At 39.3% G+C, this 18,085-nt stretch overlaps 1 protein-coding gene across 4 annotated transcripts; it reads right to left on the bottom strand.

Moving 5' to 3' along the window:
* Positions 1–2,445: 2,445 nt before the first annotated feature.
* LOC121665199 (P2R1A-PPP2R2A-interacting phosphatase regulator 1) lies at positions 2,446–16,899 on the bottom strand. 4 transcript variants are annotated; one of them, XM_042029157.1, is made up of 11 exons: positions 14,756–14,814; positions 12,915–12,918; positions 10,795–10,851; positions 9,133–9,232; positions 8,682–8,725; positions 8,548–8,602; positions 8,028–8,120; positions 7,482–7,570; positions 6,779–6,843; positions 5,667–5,763; positions 2,446–4,561 (listed from the first exon to the last, which is right to left on the bottom strand). In XM_042029157.1, the coding sequence occupies exons 5-11, from the start codon at positions 8,714–8,716 to the stop codon at positions 4,402–4,404; spliced, it is 594 nt and encodes a 197-aa protein (XP_041885091.1). In that variant the 5' UTR covers positions 8,717–8,725; positions 9,133–9,232; positions 10,795–10,851; positions 12,915–12,918; positions 14,756–14,814; the 3' UTR covers positions 2,446–4,401. The 4 variants fall into 4 exon arrangements, with proteins under 4 accessions (XP_041885091.1, XP_041885089.1, XP_041885088.1 ...); XM_042029155.1 differs by lacking the exons at positions 9,133–9,232; positions 12,915–12,918 and adding an exon at positions 15,729–16,899 and having other exon boundaries at positions 6,779–6,840; positions 14,756–14,834; XM_042029154.1 differs by lacking the exons at positions 9,133–9,232; positions 12,915–12,918 and adding an exon at positions 15,729–16,823 and having other exon boundaries at positions 14,756–14,834.
* Positions 16,900–18,085: the final 1,186 nt, after the last annotated feature.

Genomic DNA, 18,085 nt, shown 5'->3' with positions numbered 1-18,085 from the left:
CATTTTCTAAGGCTCTGATGAAACAAATAATAAGAAACCAAACTAACAGAAGAATTTTGAATTTGATAAATGCCAGATTTGTCTGAGGAATCTTTGTGACATTGGGGACATTGGGGATGTCCCACCAGTTCCTTGAGAGACACAGGGGAGCCAGCACGAAGGCATGATGAGGCTGTGTTTGGTTTTGGTTTAAATGCACCCGACTCCTCCCCCCTTCTGAAATTTCTGCTCCCAAGCCAGCTACTGAAAGTCAAACAAGGTTATTCTCTTTCAGTGGTTTATTTTTTTCCTCTCTTGTGCTTCTACCACAAAGCCCCAGTGGTGGAAGCAGTCTCAGCATGTGTGTGGGGTCTGGGTCTTTGGGATGCAGGGTGTTTGCCTCGAGTGCTCCATGCCAGAGGAAAGGCATCTCCTGAGCAAGGCCTGGCCTGACTGGCAACTGCTCTCAAGTTTATCAAACGAGGATGCTGCCATCAGATATGCAGAAATGGCAAGGCTCCGCTAGTACGGGTAAAACAATCACCCCAAGAAAATGAACCTGAGGTGACAATTTTTGCACCCAGTTATTGAAAAGGATTCTTGTCAAGCACTCCTCTCTGTATCAGTAAGGTTTCAATTACTGTACTGTAGCTGTAAACATTCAGTAGCATTTACAAATATTTTAACTTGTTGCTTCTATGAGAAAAGGGATCAACTTAAACTCCATCTGCCTGTTGGTGATGAGAAGGTTGCTTAAAACAGGATAGGAAGAGCTCACACAGTTTAATTATGACTCCTGAAGCTCTCTATTTTAAGTAAATGAGTTATGACTCCAACATATGCGAGAATACAACAGCATAAAGTGAACATTTCTAAAATGACGACTGTTAAGGGAGGCACAAGCTGTTCTCAAGCTCATGGAGTGCTGGAGGTCCCTCCAGTCGCTTTATTGGCAAATCATTGCACAATAGCAGGGCTGGACTCACAAACACAGGACTGATACTGGAACCACAGCACACATCTATAAATGGAAATATCTCAGTCTCACCAGACTTTGGAGACTTGTTTTGTTTCTACGGGTTGGTGATCATTTACTCTCAAGTTTTATGGAAAAAGGTGAAAAGAAAGAATTTCAGATTAAGTTCTTACCCTGATCTCAGGAGGACCTTGGGCAGCTGCTCAGCTGAGCATTCAGGTCACCTGCCTCACTGGCAACACACAGAAGACCATGCAAGTCATTCTAGCTGAGGCACAGGCTCATTTTTCCTGGCATCTGTACTTCTCTTCCAGAGGGAAGTATCTATCTTCTATTTAGTATCTCTGCTAAATGCAGCAACCAGTGAAGGGCTCATTCCAAAAATACAGCCCCCTGAGCACTGGCACGGTTACTGACGTTCCCTCAGCAACTGTGTCATTCTGGAGAAGGTGGAAGGAAGAAAAACACCCATCAGTTGTCAAGGAAGACACAATGGCCCAAGATCTGATTTAACTGCCAACAAATCCTGCAAAATAATTTTCAACCAGCCCAAGCAAGTGTCAAACACAAGTGTGACTTTTGGAAGGTGCCATTTGTGGCAGAATCCCAGAGAGAAGCAGAGGCAATATTAAAAGCATGAGTTACTAGACAAGTACAGGGTTGATTATGTGCATTGTATAACATCCTTGCATCCAGATACATGTTCTGGAGCATAACTTGGTTCCAAAATTTTTCATTTTAGTGGAAAAAACCCCTATATGTGTCTCTGGACTCCAGGGTGCGAAGCTGAAGCTTCCTGGTGACGTGGAGATAAAACAGTGAGATGCTTTTCCACAATTTCAAAGCAATTTCTGTTTTGCAAAAGCAGGGAAAGGAACAGATACAGATAAATAACTATTTCACTCTCCTCCAACAGCATTAATTGGCCCAGAGAGGTTGTGGACTCCCCATCCCTGGAACTGTTCAAGGCTGGGTTGGATGGGGCTTGGAGCAACCTGGTCTGCCAGAAGGTGTCCCTGCCCATGGCAGGGGTGGAATGAGATGGTTTTTAAGGTCCCTTTCAACCCAACCCATTCCATAATTCTGCAATTAACTGCCCTATTAAAGCAAAACACAAAGACTCCCCAGTTCTTCCCAAGAGTTAAGACCTTCAGTACTTTCCAGTAGCCAGGAGTAGCTTCTGTCTTCCAAACTATTTCACCACAACTTCCTCTAGGTATAAACTAGGGACACGTATTACTTGTATTAAAAAATGTTTGGTTTTATTCTTCTTTATTCCTAGAGTTGTCACAGACCTGCAAGACAGCACTGCACGAGGAAAACAAGGCAAGTGTGCTGCAGATTTTAATACCTACTTTACATTAGCTAGAATATGTTAACTAGACTGGGTAGAAGTAAATTACAATATATATTCTGATTTTAAAAGAAAGCATTTAATCCCAGATGAAAACAAGAATGTGGTTATCTAAAAAAGTGCAAAACCAGGAAAACACACTTATTTTTCCATTTATTGGCACTTATTTGAAAAATAGCATTAAATATTCAACAGAAAAGAGACAAGTTGACCCACACTCAGTTATTAAACCCCCCTATACTGATGTGTCTTCTAACAAAGACTGGAAGAGACACCAGGAGGTTCATTCTTAAGAAATAAGCAATATTTTTTTAAAAAAGAGTCTTGCTCTCACCACAGAAGAGTGAAAGCACAGCAACTCTTTGGCACAAACCCGAAACTGCAAACCCAACTTTGCCTCAGCAGAGAGAGCAAACAGAGCCAGGCACTCCCGTGTGCGTCTGCTCAGGGACAAAGGGCAGCTGGACTCAGCGAGGGACTGCAACCAGCAGGGTGATTCTTACAATAATTTAAGAGGAATGATACCAGAAGTAAACCATGTCATATCTTAACTAGAACAGAGTCAGACTATTAAATACATTCTATTTTCTCTTTACAAGAAAGACACACAGAAATGGGTCACCAGCCCTCATGTCACCAGGTCTTTGCACTCCAAGTAATCCCTTTCTCATTTTGATGGCTGCTGTCAGTCAAAGCTTCATCTCTGTGAATCTTTCACAGCAGTATTCAGGGCAGGATTTTCTCCTATTTAAGGAAGTTCCCATACTTTTCTTGCTTTATGACACACTACAAAGATTTAGCGTTTAAAAATAAAACATTTTGCTTCATTATTAACCTCTATGGAGAGAAGGTTTGAAACCACATAGCACAGATGCACAGACATGTACAAAGAGGGACTCAGCTGGGGGAGTTCAGCTGCACAACCCCAGTGAGGGTGTCGCTGCAAAATCCCAGACAGCTGTCCGTAGGAGGTGGGTCTGCAAATTCTTCCTCCTGGTTGGGGAATTTCAGAGTTGAGATCAGGATGCCTCAACACACTGACTTCTTCAAATGTCTCAGATTACCAGATTCCAGGCTTCCAATCAGCATTTGAAGTTTTCAACAGCAGAAATGACTTGATGTCATTGTTTGAGGAAGCGACATCAGGAAATTAAACACAGATTAAATATGTTTGATGGCCTCAGCCTGTAAAAAGGCATTCAAGATTCCTCACTATATCTGTCATACATGAGGACAAATACTGACAGTTAAAATAATGCATTCCTGAAGTACTAAATACTAAAATCTCAGGATTTAATTTATTGTTCCAAATATTGTCACTATTTTTCCCTATTAAAAGACCTTTAACAGAGCATCTACCACTCCAATACGTCATCTAAATGGGGAAGAAAAAGAAATAAACCCCAGATACAAAACCCCAGAATAATGTTCCACACCTAATTCAGATTTAGTCCCAACAGCAGTCATGATCATGAATAAAATCCAACATATAAATTTGACAATTCACCAATTTGTTCTTTTCTGAGATTCAAAGGAACACAGAATTGATTAAGAGCCAATCATAATACAACACAATAATAATAATAACAATAACAATAATAATAATAATAATGCCCCCCTGCAATATTCTCCCTTTCATATGAAGAAGAAAAAAAATATAAATATCTAACATTCTGGGAATATAAACAAGTAGTAAGCGGCTTCATTGGTTTTAGGCTGAGGACAAATGTGAGTTATCTGCTCCTCCACAGGCAGGGAGGACACTGGCTGCTGGCAAGACAAGTCTTCCACAAGCAGGACACATTTACAGTGTTTGTAACTCATGGCAAGGAGATCACATCCACTGCAAACCAGCAGCTGCTGACTAATGTGAGCATCCAACATGTCTGCAGCCCAAATGCTTCTGTATTGTAGTAAATGTCATATAAATCACTAGAAAGGTGAATTCCTCCTCAAGTAACTATTCTGGAAGTTTTCTAGAAGTAATGACATTGCTGGAAGTTCCTATGAGGAACAGAATCGGTTACACACAACAGAAAGTCTGGGCAATATCCTGCCTGTTTCCCGGTGTCCATTAGCAGATTCCTGCTTCTCAATCCATCGGTAACTTGGCTGTGAGATCAACAGGTAAAAATGGGGATCTGGAGTCAGAGAGCGACACTGGAGAGTCTGTGCTGGTGCCAACTTCAGCTGGAGAGTCACAGGAGGAGCCTGCACTGCTCCTGTTGTCATCCAGGGCATGTGAGGACAGACTGAAAACAGAGTGACACCAGGGAGTGAGAAACGAGGCACTGGCTCAGGTTAAGCGGCCAAAACCAGCCCAAATCATCACAAAGCCATTCAAAACACATGTGCATCTCTGAAGGAGCAGCAAGCCCTATGATCTGAAACACACCTGCAGCTACATACCTTGCAGTCACTTCCAGACACACACAGGACACTGCCCATTTCCCCTTTTGCTCACCCAAATATGGGGCACAGATCAGAAGTCCCAGGCCGAGCAATCCACTGCCAGCTTTACTCCATCCTCAAAGCCCTGGGCCAGCACAACAGCCAGAGGCCTTTTTGCCAGGAGAGCCAATGATAAACTGTCCATCCTCCATTGTACTACGTATTTCACAGGACACAAATTCATGATAGCTGATCTATCATCACTGATAGCAGCAAAGTGATTTTTTTAAAATTACCATCTCCTACAGCAAGATGCAGCAAATGAACCCAAACTGCTATCCCTACTGTAAACAGGGTGTGCAAAAAAGATATGTTTTTAAAGTACCTTTAAAACATCTATTTTGCTATTGCTACTCAAATCTTGTGCATGACTTGTACAGCAGTGAGCAGCAAAAAGACAGAAATACTGTGAACAACCCTTGACAGTTGTGTGGGCGCACCCTATGTATGATTAACCTTTTGACTAAAACACTAGATCAAACTCCCTTGCTATTACCAATCACCACAATTTTTAACGAGGTACTTTTAATCTCCTCCCAGCTCCTCTGACAGACTCATGTTCCTCTGTGACTAAGACCAAGGGCAAAAAAGCAAAACCCGATTCAGCCCAAAAGCATCAGCATTCATATTTGATTGCAATTTGAATCAGACTCCAAAAGCTAGCATCCATGAGGTGTCTTTTCCTAAACATGCTCAACTGTTATCAGTCAGGCCTAGAAACTGCAGAATTGTAGTGAACATTGCTGCCTATTTACCGTGATAATTTCAATGCTGTAACATTGTGAGATATCTCTATTAAAAAAAGACAAAAGCAAGCACAAAAAACTTCAAGCATAATCACTGCTAGAAAAATAAAATATTTGTAATGCTTCTGCTGAAAGGGACAATAAACAGCACAGCATTTACCATGCCCCAAGGTCTGCCTGATGTGCAGCCTCGGGGGTTAGCATGTTGGTAGATCCCTGGAATAATCTTTTTGGGTGATCTTCCATCTCTGTCACACCTTTGGGAAGAGATAATGAGTGATAAAAATTACTACTCATTTAAACTAAAATCTACTTTCAAAGTACTTCTACAGAGCAAACAGAATAGAGGTTCAAACTTATAATAGACTACTCCATTTGTAGAGCATAGAATTTAGATGCTGAAATTTTAAAGGCTGTCTATTTCCTGGAACCATTTTGTCCAAGCTCCAGTACAGTTTAGTGAGTTATTAACTAAGGCTTAGATATCAGATATTTGTTCTTCAGTAGTGAAGAATAATCCTTTTGTTTCAGTTTATCCAGCTATCAGTTCACTGACCAGCTCCACAAGAGCAGAGAAGCTGAAAATAAAGAAAAAGAACAAGCTCCAGGATTATCACAAAACTTTTCCATTGACTTAGATTTCCAAACACTCTAGAAGAAGAGAGGATAGATATATGCTTAAATAAGCTATGGCAGAACTCAGATGAAAGTGGTTTAAAAGTTGTTTTAGAGCCAGAGGTGTTCTGTAATAAAGGTGAAGCTTGAAGATACAAAAATAGGTGCAATAAAATTGCCAGAAGTTAAACTTGAAGAAAAATGCAGAAAGACAGAGAAACATTTCCTAATTAAGCTGTAAGGTGCCTACCAGGCCTGGGCATCAGCTTTGGGTTTTGAAGAGTTATTTTAAATGTACAGTACCTTTGTGCTTCAGTCAACCAGGACTTTCAAAGTTTTCTGTTTAAGTTAAATATACCAATAGTTGTATTTACTGTTTTGTTAAGCAGGTTACATCACATTTTTTATCACATCTATATGACCACAGCAATGGGGAGGAATTAGAACAAAACAATTATTAGCATTATAGAATTACAAGCTTTATGGAATAGTAAAATCTAATTTAATTATTTGTCTGTTTTATTATGTGCAGTATGTTCTATTTCTAGTCACTTTTTGAAGTATGAGCCAACTGGACAGAATTATGAAGAAAGCTATATGAGTTACTAGATGACTAACAAGCTGGCCTATTGTATTAGCCAAACCTAAATACTGTACCTTTTCTTTTGATTGATCCAAGAACACTTGGTCGAATGCAGTTAATTGGGCTCTGGCTTCTCCTGCTAAAAGAAGACAAATGCTGCACTGAGATCACCATTAAAAGAGAAAAGTTGAAAAAAGAATCAAAAAATACTCAGAGAACAAACTACTGGGTAGAAACCACTAAGAAAATAGGCATTAAAACAGCTTATCCAAAAGAAGTCCTCTTTTTTTTCCCCTCTGAAGATAGGCCAGGAAGCACAGAACTGAGCAGGAAAAGTTTAATTACATTATTTCACAACTGGGGCAATCTAAAAGCTCACATCCAGACACTGACTACATCTCAGTTGACAGGCAGTGCTTTGCTGAACTGTGAGGGCCTAGTAAACTTTAATGGTATGCCCACATCACTCAAAGGAGTAACAAACCCTAAATCTGTTTGTGTTTTCTTCCCCTCAGAATTCAATTACTAAAGATGTGAATGAGAGCAATATAGAGACTGCACTGGGAACACGGATGCCACAATGCAGCCCATTTCCCAATGTTATGACATGAGGATTTTGACAAATGCTTTACACCACCATCTAAAGTCTACATGAGTATATGAAGTTGTGTTTGTGCTCAGAAATCAATTATGGATATAACAAATTCTGGTATTTCAAATGCCTACTGTGAACAAGCTATGCCAATTTTCTATAATTGATATGATCTGGTGACTTACCTTGAAAATCTCCTTGTTGGACTTGGGCTGGGACTTGGAGGCAACCCACTGCTGCTCACCAGACTTTGCAAAGATGGTGAGAAACATTGCTGAGAGGAAAAGAGTTTGTGTTATTATAAATACTGTATCATTCCCATGTGGTAACAATTGACGCTTAACTGCAGAGAAATAAACAACCCAGAATTAGTTTCAGCAAGCAGTCACTGGGTATACTGAGACATCACTTTTTGCTACTGAGAAAAAAAAAATTAAAATTGGACAGATTCCATTTTCATGCAGATTTATTTCACTGTACTCTGGTTAAACAGACTTATTTGTTTTTTATTAACCACAGCACAACAGCTGAACACTCCACAGAAATTCACACCCACAAGATGAGCAGCTGGTATTTTCTGGTTTGGGGTTTTAGGGGGTTTTATTTACTCTCTAGTTTCTTGTTTGCAGCTGAGGTAGAAAGGAGCAGGTGGCTGAATCTTTTGCTACTAATTTGGTTGAATTTATTTAGCTCTACTTAAGATAAAACCATCATTATCACATTTTGCTCACCTTCCCTATTCCTCGTGTAGGTGAAGGAGCTGGTGAAACTGGAACAAAGTCTACTTGCTTTGGTGATAGTGATTTTTCAAAATCATTGTCACTCTGTAAACAGTACACACAATTAATCTTATGAGCAGGTACCTTAACAAGAAAAGGACTGTTTGGTGTGAAATTCCAAAGTTATCCTCCATCATATCAACAATTTTTAGGCAGCCATTTATGAGCTTATGTTTAACAACAAAAAAACCCCCCTTAAACATTACATGGAGAGTATCAGAACATGGAAGAAAATTTGAACAGGCAGACATCCATGCAATTTCCTTTTGACATAGCATCCCAAGGAATCCACATGTACCTTGAACAACTGATAATTCTATGCCTTTTTAGTGTGAAAAATTGCTGATCAAAAGCAGTGCTATACTAACACCTTAATTGTAGGTCAAACTATCAAAGGAAATGTTGACATGAGAGAGTCTCTAGTGTCCTGATACTGATGATAGAAACACAAATTAAAGCATGAATGCATTACCAGGCTCAAGCTCTCCTCCCATGAGTGGCTCATCTGCATTGCTACTTGCACTTCTCTATAAAGAAAAAAAGAAATGTATTGTCCCGGGCCCATAGACGGCTGCAGTGACTGTTCTACTTTGCCTTAGCACTCACCTTTCACGAACGGTTTCCCTGTTCAGCAAATTCATTCCTTCTTCCTAAAAGATTAACACATGAAGAAGTAAGGTCAAAAAAAAAGCACTTTGTTCCAGCAAATCAGAAAAGCTGTGGTTTCACTTCACTTTGGCATGTGGAAAATATAAATCAACTCGGTTAAGCGACAATAACCTCAAGTTCTCACTCCATGAGAAGGAGCAAGGAGGAGAGGATGAGAAAGAGATGTAGCAAGAGAGACCATCAAGTAAGAAGTGCTTATGTGAGCTGGTTGTTTCCCAAGCAGCCTTATTTTCATTACTAACCAAGAGGTAGCTACAAAACTGAATAATGATAGTATGAACCAGAAATTCTGCACAAGCCAGAGTGTCTTTATGCAGTCTTGAGTAATATCATTTTACAAAGGGGGCACTAGTACAGATAAACCTCAAAAACATGGCTGGATTCTTACCTTACTCTATGGATTAGTGACTAACTAGACACTTGTCAGCATCTCACTTGGAATACACTGCATTGCACACAATGAATTCAGGATTCAGTGAGGTTTTTTTCTAAAAAAAACTCCATAAAGTATTATTAAAATGGATCAAATATGTAAAATTAAACTAAACATTAACACCAAGTACAAACATGACTCAATCTCTTCTTAGGCAGACACCATTCACCTAAATGCGACCCAGTCTGTTCAGTGAATGAGTAGATTCCCTAAATCAAGAGTAAAAGTTCAACTAAACATCTTCACAATCCTCATCATAAGTAGGAAGAGTCTAACTTACTTCACCTGTGTGATAATTTGCTCAGATTTGAAACAGATCAGAAGTAAATCACACAGGTTCTCAGTGAGTACACAGGACATGGAATTAATTCCAACTAGTGAATCTAATGCTCAAACACAAATTAGGAAGTTACACTTTTTGCTTTAATAAACGGATGGCAAAACCATGAATGCAGAAGCATTTTCCAGAAGATTGAATCATCAAATTTTACTTCATGTAATAGAGCAGAGCCATAATAGTTCATTCCTTTGCTTTCAGCATATTTTTCATTATATCTCCCTGCTCACTTGCAGGGGGGTTGGACCAGATGACCTTTAAAGGTCCCTTTCAACACAAACTAATTTATGATTCTGTTATGATTCTGTTAATTTATGATTACATGTTAAACCTAAGACTTTTTGTATTGATGAAAAGAGCTGTACAACTGACCCGAGCACTTCAGAGTCTATTTAAACCAGTAGATTATTTACATAATGATAGCAAGCAGTTATTTTCTTCAGGTTTACTGTGCAACTACCTGAAATAACCGAGGTGGGAAGCACAAGTGCCTTCCACCACTCAGGCAACACAGCCTAAAAATGCTGTCTGAAGCATTAAATCATTTTCTTAACTTTTGACCCTTTAAAAATCAAGCCTATCCATTGACAACTAGCCAGTGAAAAAACAAAATTTTAAAAAAATTAAGCATCTTCAAGCTAATTTTATAACCATTCTACTGTCAAAAAGTGGAGATACAAAATGAAGGAGACACAAGAGTTTGAGCTTGTTGATTTTAAAGTCTTCAGCCTGCAGTGTGCTGGCTGGGAGCAGAGCTATTTGAGCCTGCTCAGATATTCCCCACACTACCCCCCTTCCCAAGTGTTTGCTCTGGTGCCCTTCCCCCTCCATTCGTGCTGTGACAGCACAAGTACAGGGATCTGGATAAGAAAATTATACAGATGAAAAATAGCCCAGCCAGAAGAGTACAGACTATTTTTCAGCCAGAGTGCCTCCTTATCCTGCTCATTTTCTAGCTGCACAAAAGTCTTGTGCCAACACAAGTTAAAGAACACTTTGTTATTGGCCCCGAATATTTATGCTGGCATTGCTGCCAAAAACTTGGTGAAATTTAACTCTAAGGGTTTACATTAAAGGTTTCCTTTCTAAAATGTCCATTTTAAGAATCCTCTCTCTGGTTAAATCTTCTCCTTGCTGTAAGATGCATTTTGCTTCATGAAATGTGGAACTGGGCAGGCAGTTTGAAAATAAAATCTACAGACAGTTGAAGGACATCACATATCAACCGCAAAAAAACCCAGACACCTATAAAAAACTCATTTAGAAGAATCTGTGCTTACTTGTTTGATTTGATGAAGACGGCTGCTAGGAATACGGATAGGAGATGATGGCACAAACTGCAAAACAAAGTCATATACAATTGAAAGTACAGCAGAAGGGAGGGAAAGGTGCCACAGGAATGTTAGTAAAGTAGTGCTGCCCCAAACTAAAAAAAAAAAGTAATTAAAAAAAATAATTTATAACATTCTCAGTGTATATATAAACTACATCACTTACTTGCAAGAACATGTTAAGATGTATTTCCCCATTATACTGCTTTGTAACCTCACAGATGCTAATTGGTATCAGCCTAGCTTCCATTCCATTTCCAGGCAACTAGAACTGACAGCCTTCCCCACAGAATGAAGCTGCTTTTCACTAGCACACTGTCAGCCCTAGTATATATACGTTGACGTAAATATTTTCCTTTATGGGATTCAGAATATTTATTTTCATTTAAGTGATCCAGAAAGCTCCCCAATAGATCCTTTAAAAATACAAAGCCAAAACAACACATTGTACAAAAAGGTTCCTGGGTTGTTGTCTGCCTATAAATGAGTACTTTGACAGGTGAAAAAAATCAGCTATTAGAAGGCTAACAAAGAGTTAAACACTTCCTTTATGGTTTCTCAAGCACTTCACCAATTTGGGTGAAATCAGAGAAGACGCCACTAAAAATGGTCTTCTGTTAATGCTGACAGATTTGCACCAAGATCTCACTGGAATGCTATAATCTAAAACTGCACACCCAAACCCAAATAATTTAAAGTGATTATTTTCTCAAAATATAATTTTCTTGCATACATTTCCCATCTCTCATACGGTTAACCCTCAGTTGATTTACATCATAGCCATTCAGGGAACAAAAATTCTAAGCTGAAGCCTTGAACAGAGGTTTAACTTCTCTGTAAGATGACAATCGTTCCAAAAAATAAAGTGTCTTTTTAAAATGGATGTGTTCAGCAAGTAAGGTTTGCATTATTATAGGTGTTTTTATACTTCATTCATTATAAGGCTTCATCTGCTTCACAAATCATCAGAAGATTGAAGCTGGACAACTAACAAACATTCAGTTAACTGTTACTGCACCATTTTCTAATCAGTGCCACAGAGAATACAAAGATTTTGCTGCCTGACAGGGTAAGTTAACATGGACTATTAATGCTTCATACATCCAGAACCCTCCTTATAAAAAAACAAACACGAAGACATCACACCCTTCTTCTCACAAAAGAATTCAGCCTATCAGGCTCACACAGGGGATGACTAACATTTGTGCCAGAATTCAGTCATCGTAATATATAGTACTAAAGTCTAACAGCTATAATATCTTGATTTGCTACTTCTAAAGTCCAGTTTAGGTCAGCTTTACTATTATACTGGGTTCCCAAAAATCCTGTGCACCTAATAAAAATTCCTCCAAGCTGCACCAGCCAATGTAGACCTTGAGTTGACCTTGATTCTCACACAGAGAAAAGGATTTGGACAATAGTGCATTCCTGCCCATTCACTCTGTCATTCCACAGCAGAAATGCATTTGTTCCACTCATTATATTCTAATTTTATGACTGTGATACACATACTTTAAGGTTTGACATTAATAGAATACATACAAAAACAGTGGCTTGCAGTGTAAAACAAAAAATATAAAAAGACAATTAAGTGTTCCTCTGCAGGGTCTGATGCACTAACACAGCTCTGAGGATCCTACATCTTGTTTCCAACAAGACATCATCCTTGCTTTGTCAGTGTGTAAAACTCACTTTTGCTCTGTTTACATCCTTTGATTCAATTCTTGTGAAAAGAAACCTCTGTCACTTTCAAAGGATACTTGCTAAACAAACTGAACCCATTTATTAAAATTATGCTACTCAAATCCCCAATGTTTTAAGAAAGCACAAAGCCTAATTAAAACATTATGAACTATTAGACTACCACAGAGAAGAGAAACACCTTCCCTCCTACTCCAGTGTGTCAGATACTGTGTTTCAGTGCAGGTAAAGTTTCAGCAGTGCCAGGCTGGCAGAAGCCACTGCCCAAGTGAGCAGGCAATGCCCCAGTGCCTCTGCCCTGCAGTGCCCTCTGCCTCCTGCCAGCACAGCCACTTGTGGGGCCACACTGAACCCAGCAGGGAAATTACCTGGCTTTAAAAAAAAAAAAAAAAATAGAAAAAATTTAACATCAACTTCTGCTGAGATAGCACCTAAACATCTAACCACAGACTCAACTGCTCTGCTTAAGCAACAAAACAAAAACCCCAGCCATGCAAAACAAAACAAAAAACCACCAAAACATTTACTCACTGGTATCCTCTGAAAGGAAATAAACTGCAGATACTGAGCCTGGTTGACCCTTCCTTGGCAATTACATGTAGCACTAGAAAACTGCAGATCAAGCCCCAACCCAAATGGCACCACTGCCCTTGCAGTCATCATTATAAATCAGCTGAAGTCTGAGACTTGGAGAAGCCACTCCAAAAAAAGTGGAATTCAGCTGAGGAACCAGGACAGCACTGAAGATGGAATGGATGGAGTATGACCTCCAGTTATCAGAGATTTTAGCCACTCTCATTGTTCCCATGACAGGGAACACCATACAGGTTAGACAAACACTAATCAACTTTTTTTCCACGAAGTTTAACAAAACATAAAACTTAATACGTACTTGTAATACTAAAATAAAGAAGTTACGTTATTGAATCTTTTAAACCTCTTACAGATTACACTGCAGTTAAACTTGGATTCGTTTTCTTAAATACAAAGAAGTGGCTTTTGAAGTACACTTTATCACCTTCTTATGTAAAAATGTAATTTACTAAAGTAGATGTGATCTCGCTCCTTAGAATATCTCTAACATCATAAAACTAAATGTACTTATTTGCTATAGGAAGAATACCAGGGAAGGTTGCTTAGGGTCCTTGATGCTGAAAATTTAATTCTTATCACAAAATAATTTATCTGTGGATGATCCTGGTTTAAGACCACAGAAGGATGAGATCCTTCTAAGATACTTTCCAACTCCATCCTCCCTGCCATCTTCAACAGAACCATAAACCAGATCCCAACTCCAAGGAGCATTTCAAAGCAGACAAAGCACTGATCTAGCAGTCAGTGGGGCACTTGATTTTTAGTGTAAGGAAAAATTTCATGTATTTTGTCAGCACCTGATCAGCTGGGAGCAAAAAAGGACACTTTTTAATAACATTAGTGTGAGAGGAAGGGTTAGCAACATCATCCCATGAGATGCGAACACTGGTTAAGTTCAGGACACTTCAACATTTATGAGGGGCAGGCGGAAGAGCGGCCCATCAATGAATTAGCTCCTGCTTCTCAGCAAGTTCTGGGCAAGGCATCCTGAATTAGCATCGTTTTAGCCCAACAATTGAGGATCTTCAGGAGTAAACACAATAAACTGAGCTTTTGCCTCTGTTTTTTTCTCCTTTTGCCTGACCACAAGCACAAACAGATTTACACTAAGCTGCCTCCCTAAAAATATGAAGAAAGAGACTTGTTTAAGGAATCTTGACCATAACACTTCCAGTTTTTTCATCCCAGCAGAAGAAAGGCTTTTCCACCAATCTTTCTTGTACGTAACTATCCTGGTTTTGTTACAGATGCAACCTTTGCTGAAGTATTTGTCTGCACTTTTTTTCTTAATCATCAGAAACCTTTTAAGACATTGATTACTGTCAACAGTACAGCTATGTAATTAGTTTTCTTAGGAAGCTACCTTTCTTACTCTATCTTGGAACATCTGTTTTATAAGCAAAGTTATGATCACAATGAAATACAAGCATTCTCCAAGCCAAATGGTCTATAAGTAACATTTCATTATAGCTACAGCATATTAATGTCACAGTCTCGTGCCTTGTTTCTGAAAGCAATGTGGTATTAGTTTCAGAGACTATAATCTAATTTTGTTTATTCCTGTTTGCACACTTCTGCTTGGCACCTGATGGGGTTGGTGTAAGAGTTTTCTTACCAGGCTGTGCCGATTCATGACCGTGGTGCTGTTCCTGCGGGTGCGCAAGACGCTGGCCTGGAACACCTGTGAGTTATCGCTGTGAAAAGAAACACTTGTCAAATGCAAAAGCCATTTCCTTCCTAGCAAAAAGCACCTCTTCATATAAGCTCAGTTTCTTCATATAAGCTATGACAGCTCTCCTGTCGAGACAAAGAACTCCAGAGACAGGTAAGTAAGAACTCTTCTAGCTTGTTGACGAGAGTGCAAATCAACTTGTTCATCCTCCAACTCCCAGCTACTTCAATTAATGACTTCAATTAATCATTTTGTGTCTTCAGAACAATTGAAGAATTGTTTAGACTGTGGGGATTTATTATGTTTGGAATGGCTGCTGTTTGTATATTGCTTCAAATGTCATTCAACAGAACAAATGTATAAATGGCTTGTAAGCAGTAACTGAAACCAGGTTCGATCCCACAGATAAAACAAAATTTAAAAATACAGCCTCTTGATAAATCTTATCACTACAAACATGTAATATCTTCTGAACATTTTTCCACGAAAGGTTAAATTAAACTTACAGTAAACCCAGTTTTTAAGGCCTCACAGCAGCATGTCCATTTAAATCATATAGGATTATTTATTTGACACAAATGAACTTCTTTCTCAGGGCAACTTTAGTTCTATTGATTCCTAAAGCAAGTTTTTCTGGTCACGTCATCACCAGTGTTATCAACAGCCAATTATCAGCACTTAATGAATGCGACTGCAGAAATAAACTAAATTTTATGATCGCTAGAAAAAAAATTTTGAGCCACAACCTACAATCCCCATGCCCAAAAATCAGTGAGGAACTGCATAGGTGAACAAACCCAAATGTAAGACTGTAATTAGATTCAAATTACAAGAATTCACATTGTATCTTTTTGCTTCAGCCGCTAACTAGTGATGAACAAAAGCCCCCCACAAATACAATTTCTTTAAAACTAACCTGATCAACAGCACTACCTTGTTGTAAGGACTGACAATCCTACTGCATTTTCATGACACACCATTGTCAGAATCCTCCAGTTTAAAACACACCAGTTAGACACGTAAGTTTTAGACAGCTTTTATGTAGCTGTAAATAAAAAACAAATAAAGCTTATACTGTGAAATAAAAGCCAACAGCAATTGGCATAAGCACTATAGTTTCTGCCAAAAAAATGTATAGACCCTCCTCCAAAATGTCAAGTACATAGGACCAGACATCATTTACAATTTTCCAAGAAGTTTCACTCAGCTCACACCCACGAGAGATCAAATAGCTGCCATTTGACAGAGGTGGAACAGGAGAAATTTAAGGGATCCATGACATGATGTTTAGAGATGAGTTTTGGCTGAGGCCAACAGCTACAACTCTTTTCAGTGTAAGTGTACTGCTTGGCATGCAAGCACAAGACAAACAGCACATCCTGAAATCCAGGGTCTGAGTCAAGAAAACAGGTTGGAACAATTCTGTCCCACATTACCATAGTCTGAGTCAAATACTCAGTTCTAACTAGCAGAGAGGGAAAGAAAAGAACCCTACAAATAATCCTACCTTTAATCTCCCACGCAAAAACACCAGAACTGGTCAGATTTCAGACCTACTTTTCACAGAAAACTACAGTTCCCATTAAAAATCAATTTTATTTGGCACAGAAACAAGAGTTACAAGTTCTGTGAAAGATAACTTCTATGATCTAAAATATTCCACTTATAACGGTTCTCTGGATCTACGGCAATTTTCCAAGTTCCCTACTAAATCTGTTAATGAAGAAGTCAAAACAGGAGACACAGGAGAAAAAGCAAGCTGTGTAAGAGCAAGAGCTTTTGTTTCACTTTACCAAACAAAGCCATTCTGGGAAAAACTGAAGTTTCTTGCCAAGAGCTGCAATCTTGCAAAAACAGTATTCTGGTGGAAAATTCCAAACTAACAGGCAAACCACTGCAACCACCTCAAATTAGTTCAATGGCATTTCAGTTTTATTTGTATGAACACCTACCCCACAATGTAATCACAGTGTCAAGGCAAGAGCTCAGGCTCACCCTTCTACCTACCCAAACCCTGAACTAAGTAATTTGTTTGGGTGTTTTTTTTTTTAAGAGTCAAGGGTTTTACAATTTACAACTTACAAAAGGCTGAGATTATAAAAACATCTTGTCTCAGTTACACAATTAGTTTACCTGCTCAGAAACCTCCCAGGGGACAGCTGCCATACACAACCCTTCCATACTGCATCAAAATGTAAAAGGGAGTTGTTTCATTGTGATTATATAAAAGAATCACAATTACATTCACTTAACGTTAAATCATGATGGAATAGACAAGAAGTAGTATTTCTTTTGAATTGTCAGGCACTCTTAACCATTTTGGTAAAAGAGGTATGCGAGATTTGTTCATCACTCGATATCCAGTTCCTTACAGAAACAGAAAGGGGAAAAAATCAAACCACCAGGAAGTACTTATCCTGTAATATACTACATTTTATGAAATTTATTGTCAATATGCTCTCCCAAACCGCAGACACACCACTAACAGCAGCACATGGACCACCTTACAGTTGGGTGGAAGCCACACCATGTAGCAGATGGGGCATCTCCCTACTTCTCAACAGCCCAGAGGAGACATGAAACAGCACTTTGGGTTATAAACTTACCCAAACAAAACTGTACAAGAAACCCTACCTGTCTGAAAGCTTTCATCTGTCCCTACCACCTTCAGCTGTCCTGTCAGCTGAAGAGACCTGAAGAGACCCAGCAAACATCCAACCCTCCTGGAAAGAGACCTGCCATAGGCTGGTGGCAATATCCAAGCACAACTGTCTACACAACACATTGTATTTCTCCCAGTAATGCATACTACAAAAATTAGTATCATCCAGAAAAATTGCTGGACACCTGACACACTGTTTTACACTAAATGTAAAACTTATGCCAAGGTCCCGTGAAATGACCTTCCTACCAAATTTGCCTGACTGTTCGGAAAGCATTTACTGTTGTAATCATACACAGAGCAGTGATTTATTTTGTTCAGACTTGATCCATTACAGAAATCATCGCGATTGTTATTCGATGTATAAGAACAGCCACAACTCTGACGTTGAGGACGGTGTTTCTCTGCAACACACAGCAGACCGTGGCGAAAACAAAGCTTTTCAGTAAAACCAAAGCACCTCTCCTAGGCTTCCTCGCACCCCTCCACACGTTGATATGTTCCCTAAATCCCTCCCCGCCTGGGACAGCGCTCAGGAACCCACTCTTCCCCATGGCGCCGCGGAGCATCCCCGGAGCCCCCGCACGGCCGGGCCGGGCCAGGAGCCCCCC

This window comes from Corvus kubaryi, unplaced genomic scaffold (genome assembly GCF_017639235.1).
Source record: "Corvus kubaryi isolate FWS band 111438036 unplaced genomic scaffold, C.kubaryi_AGA036_p1.0 37322, whole genome shotgun sequence".
NCBI lineage: Eukaryota > Metazoa > Chordata > Aves > Passeriformes > Corvidae > Corvus > Corvus kubaryi.
The sequence above is the reverse complement of the archived record's forward strand: the minus strand, read 5'-3'. Positions and strand labels throughout refer to the sequence as shown.

Excerpts from the sequence above, each read along its gene's own strand:
- LOC121665199 (XM_042029154.1), bottom strand. Across the intron at positions 8,603-8,681 it reads AGGGAAACCGTTCGTGAAAG|AGAAGTGCAAGTAGCAATGC; the intron begins GTGAGTGCTAAG and ends TTTTCTTTATAG. Across the intron at positions 7,571-8,027 it reads CTACACGAGGAATAGGGAAG|CAATGTTTCTCACCATCTTT; the intron begins GTGAGCAAAATG and ends TTTTCCTCTCAG.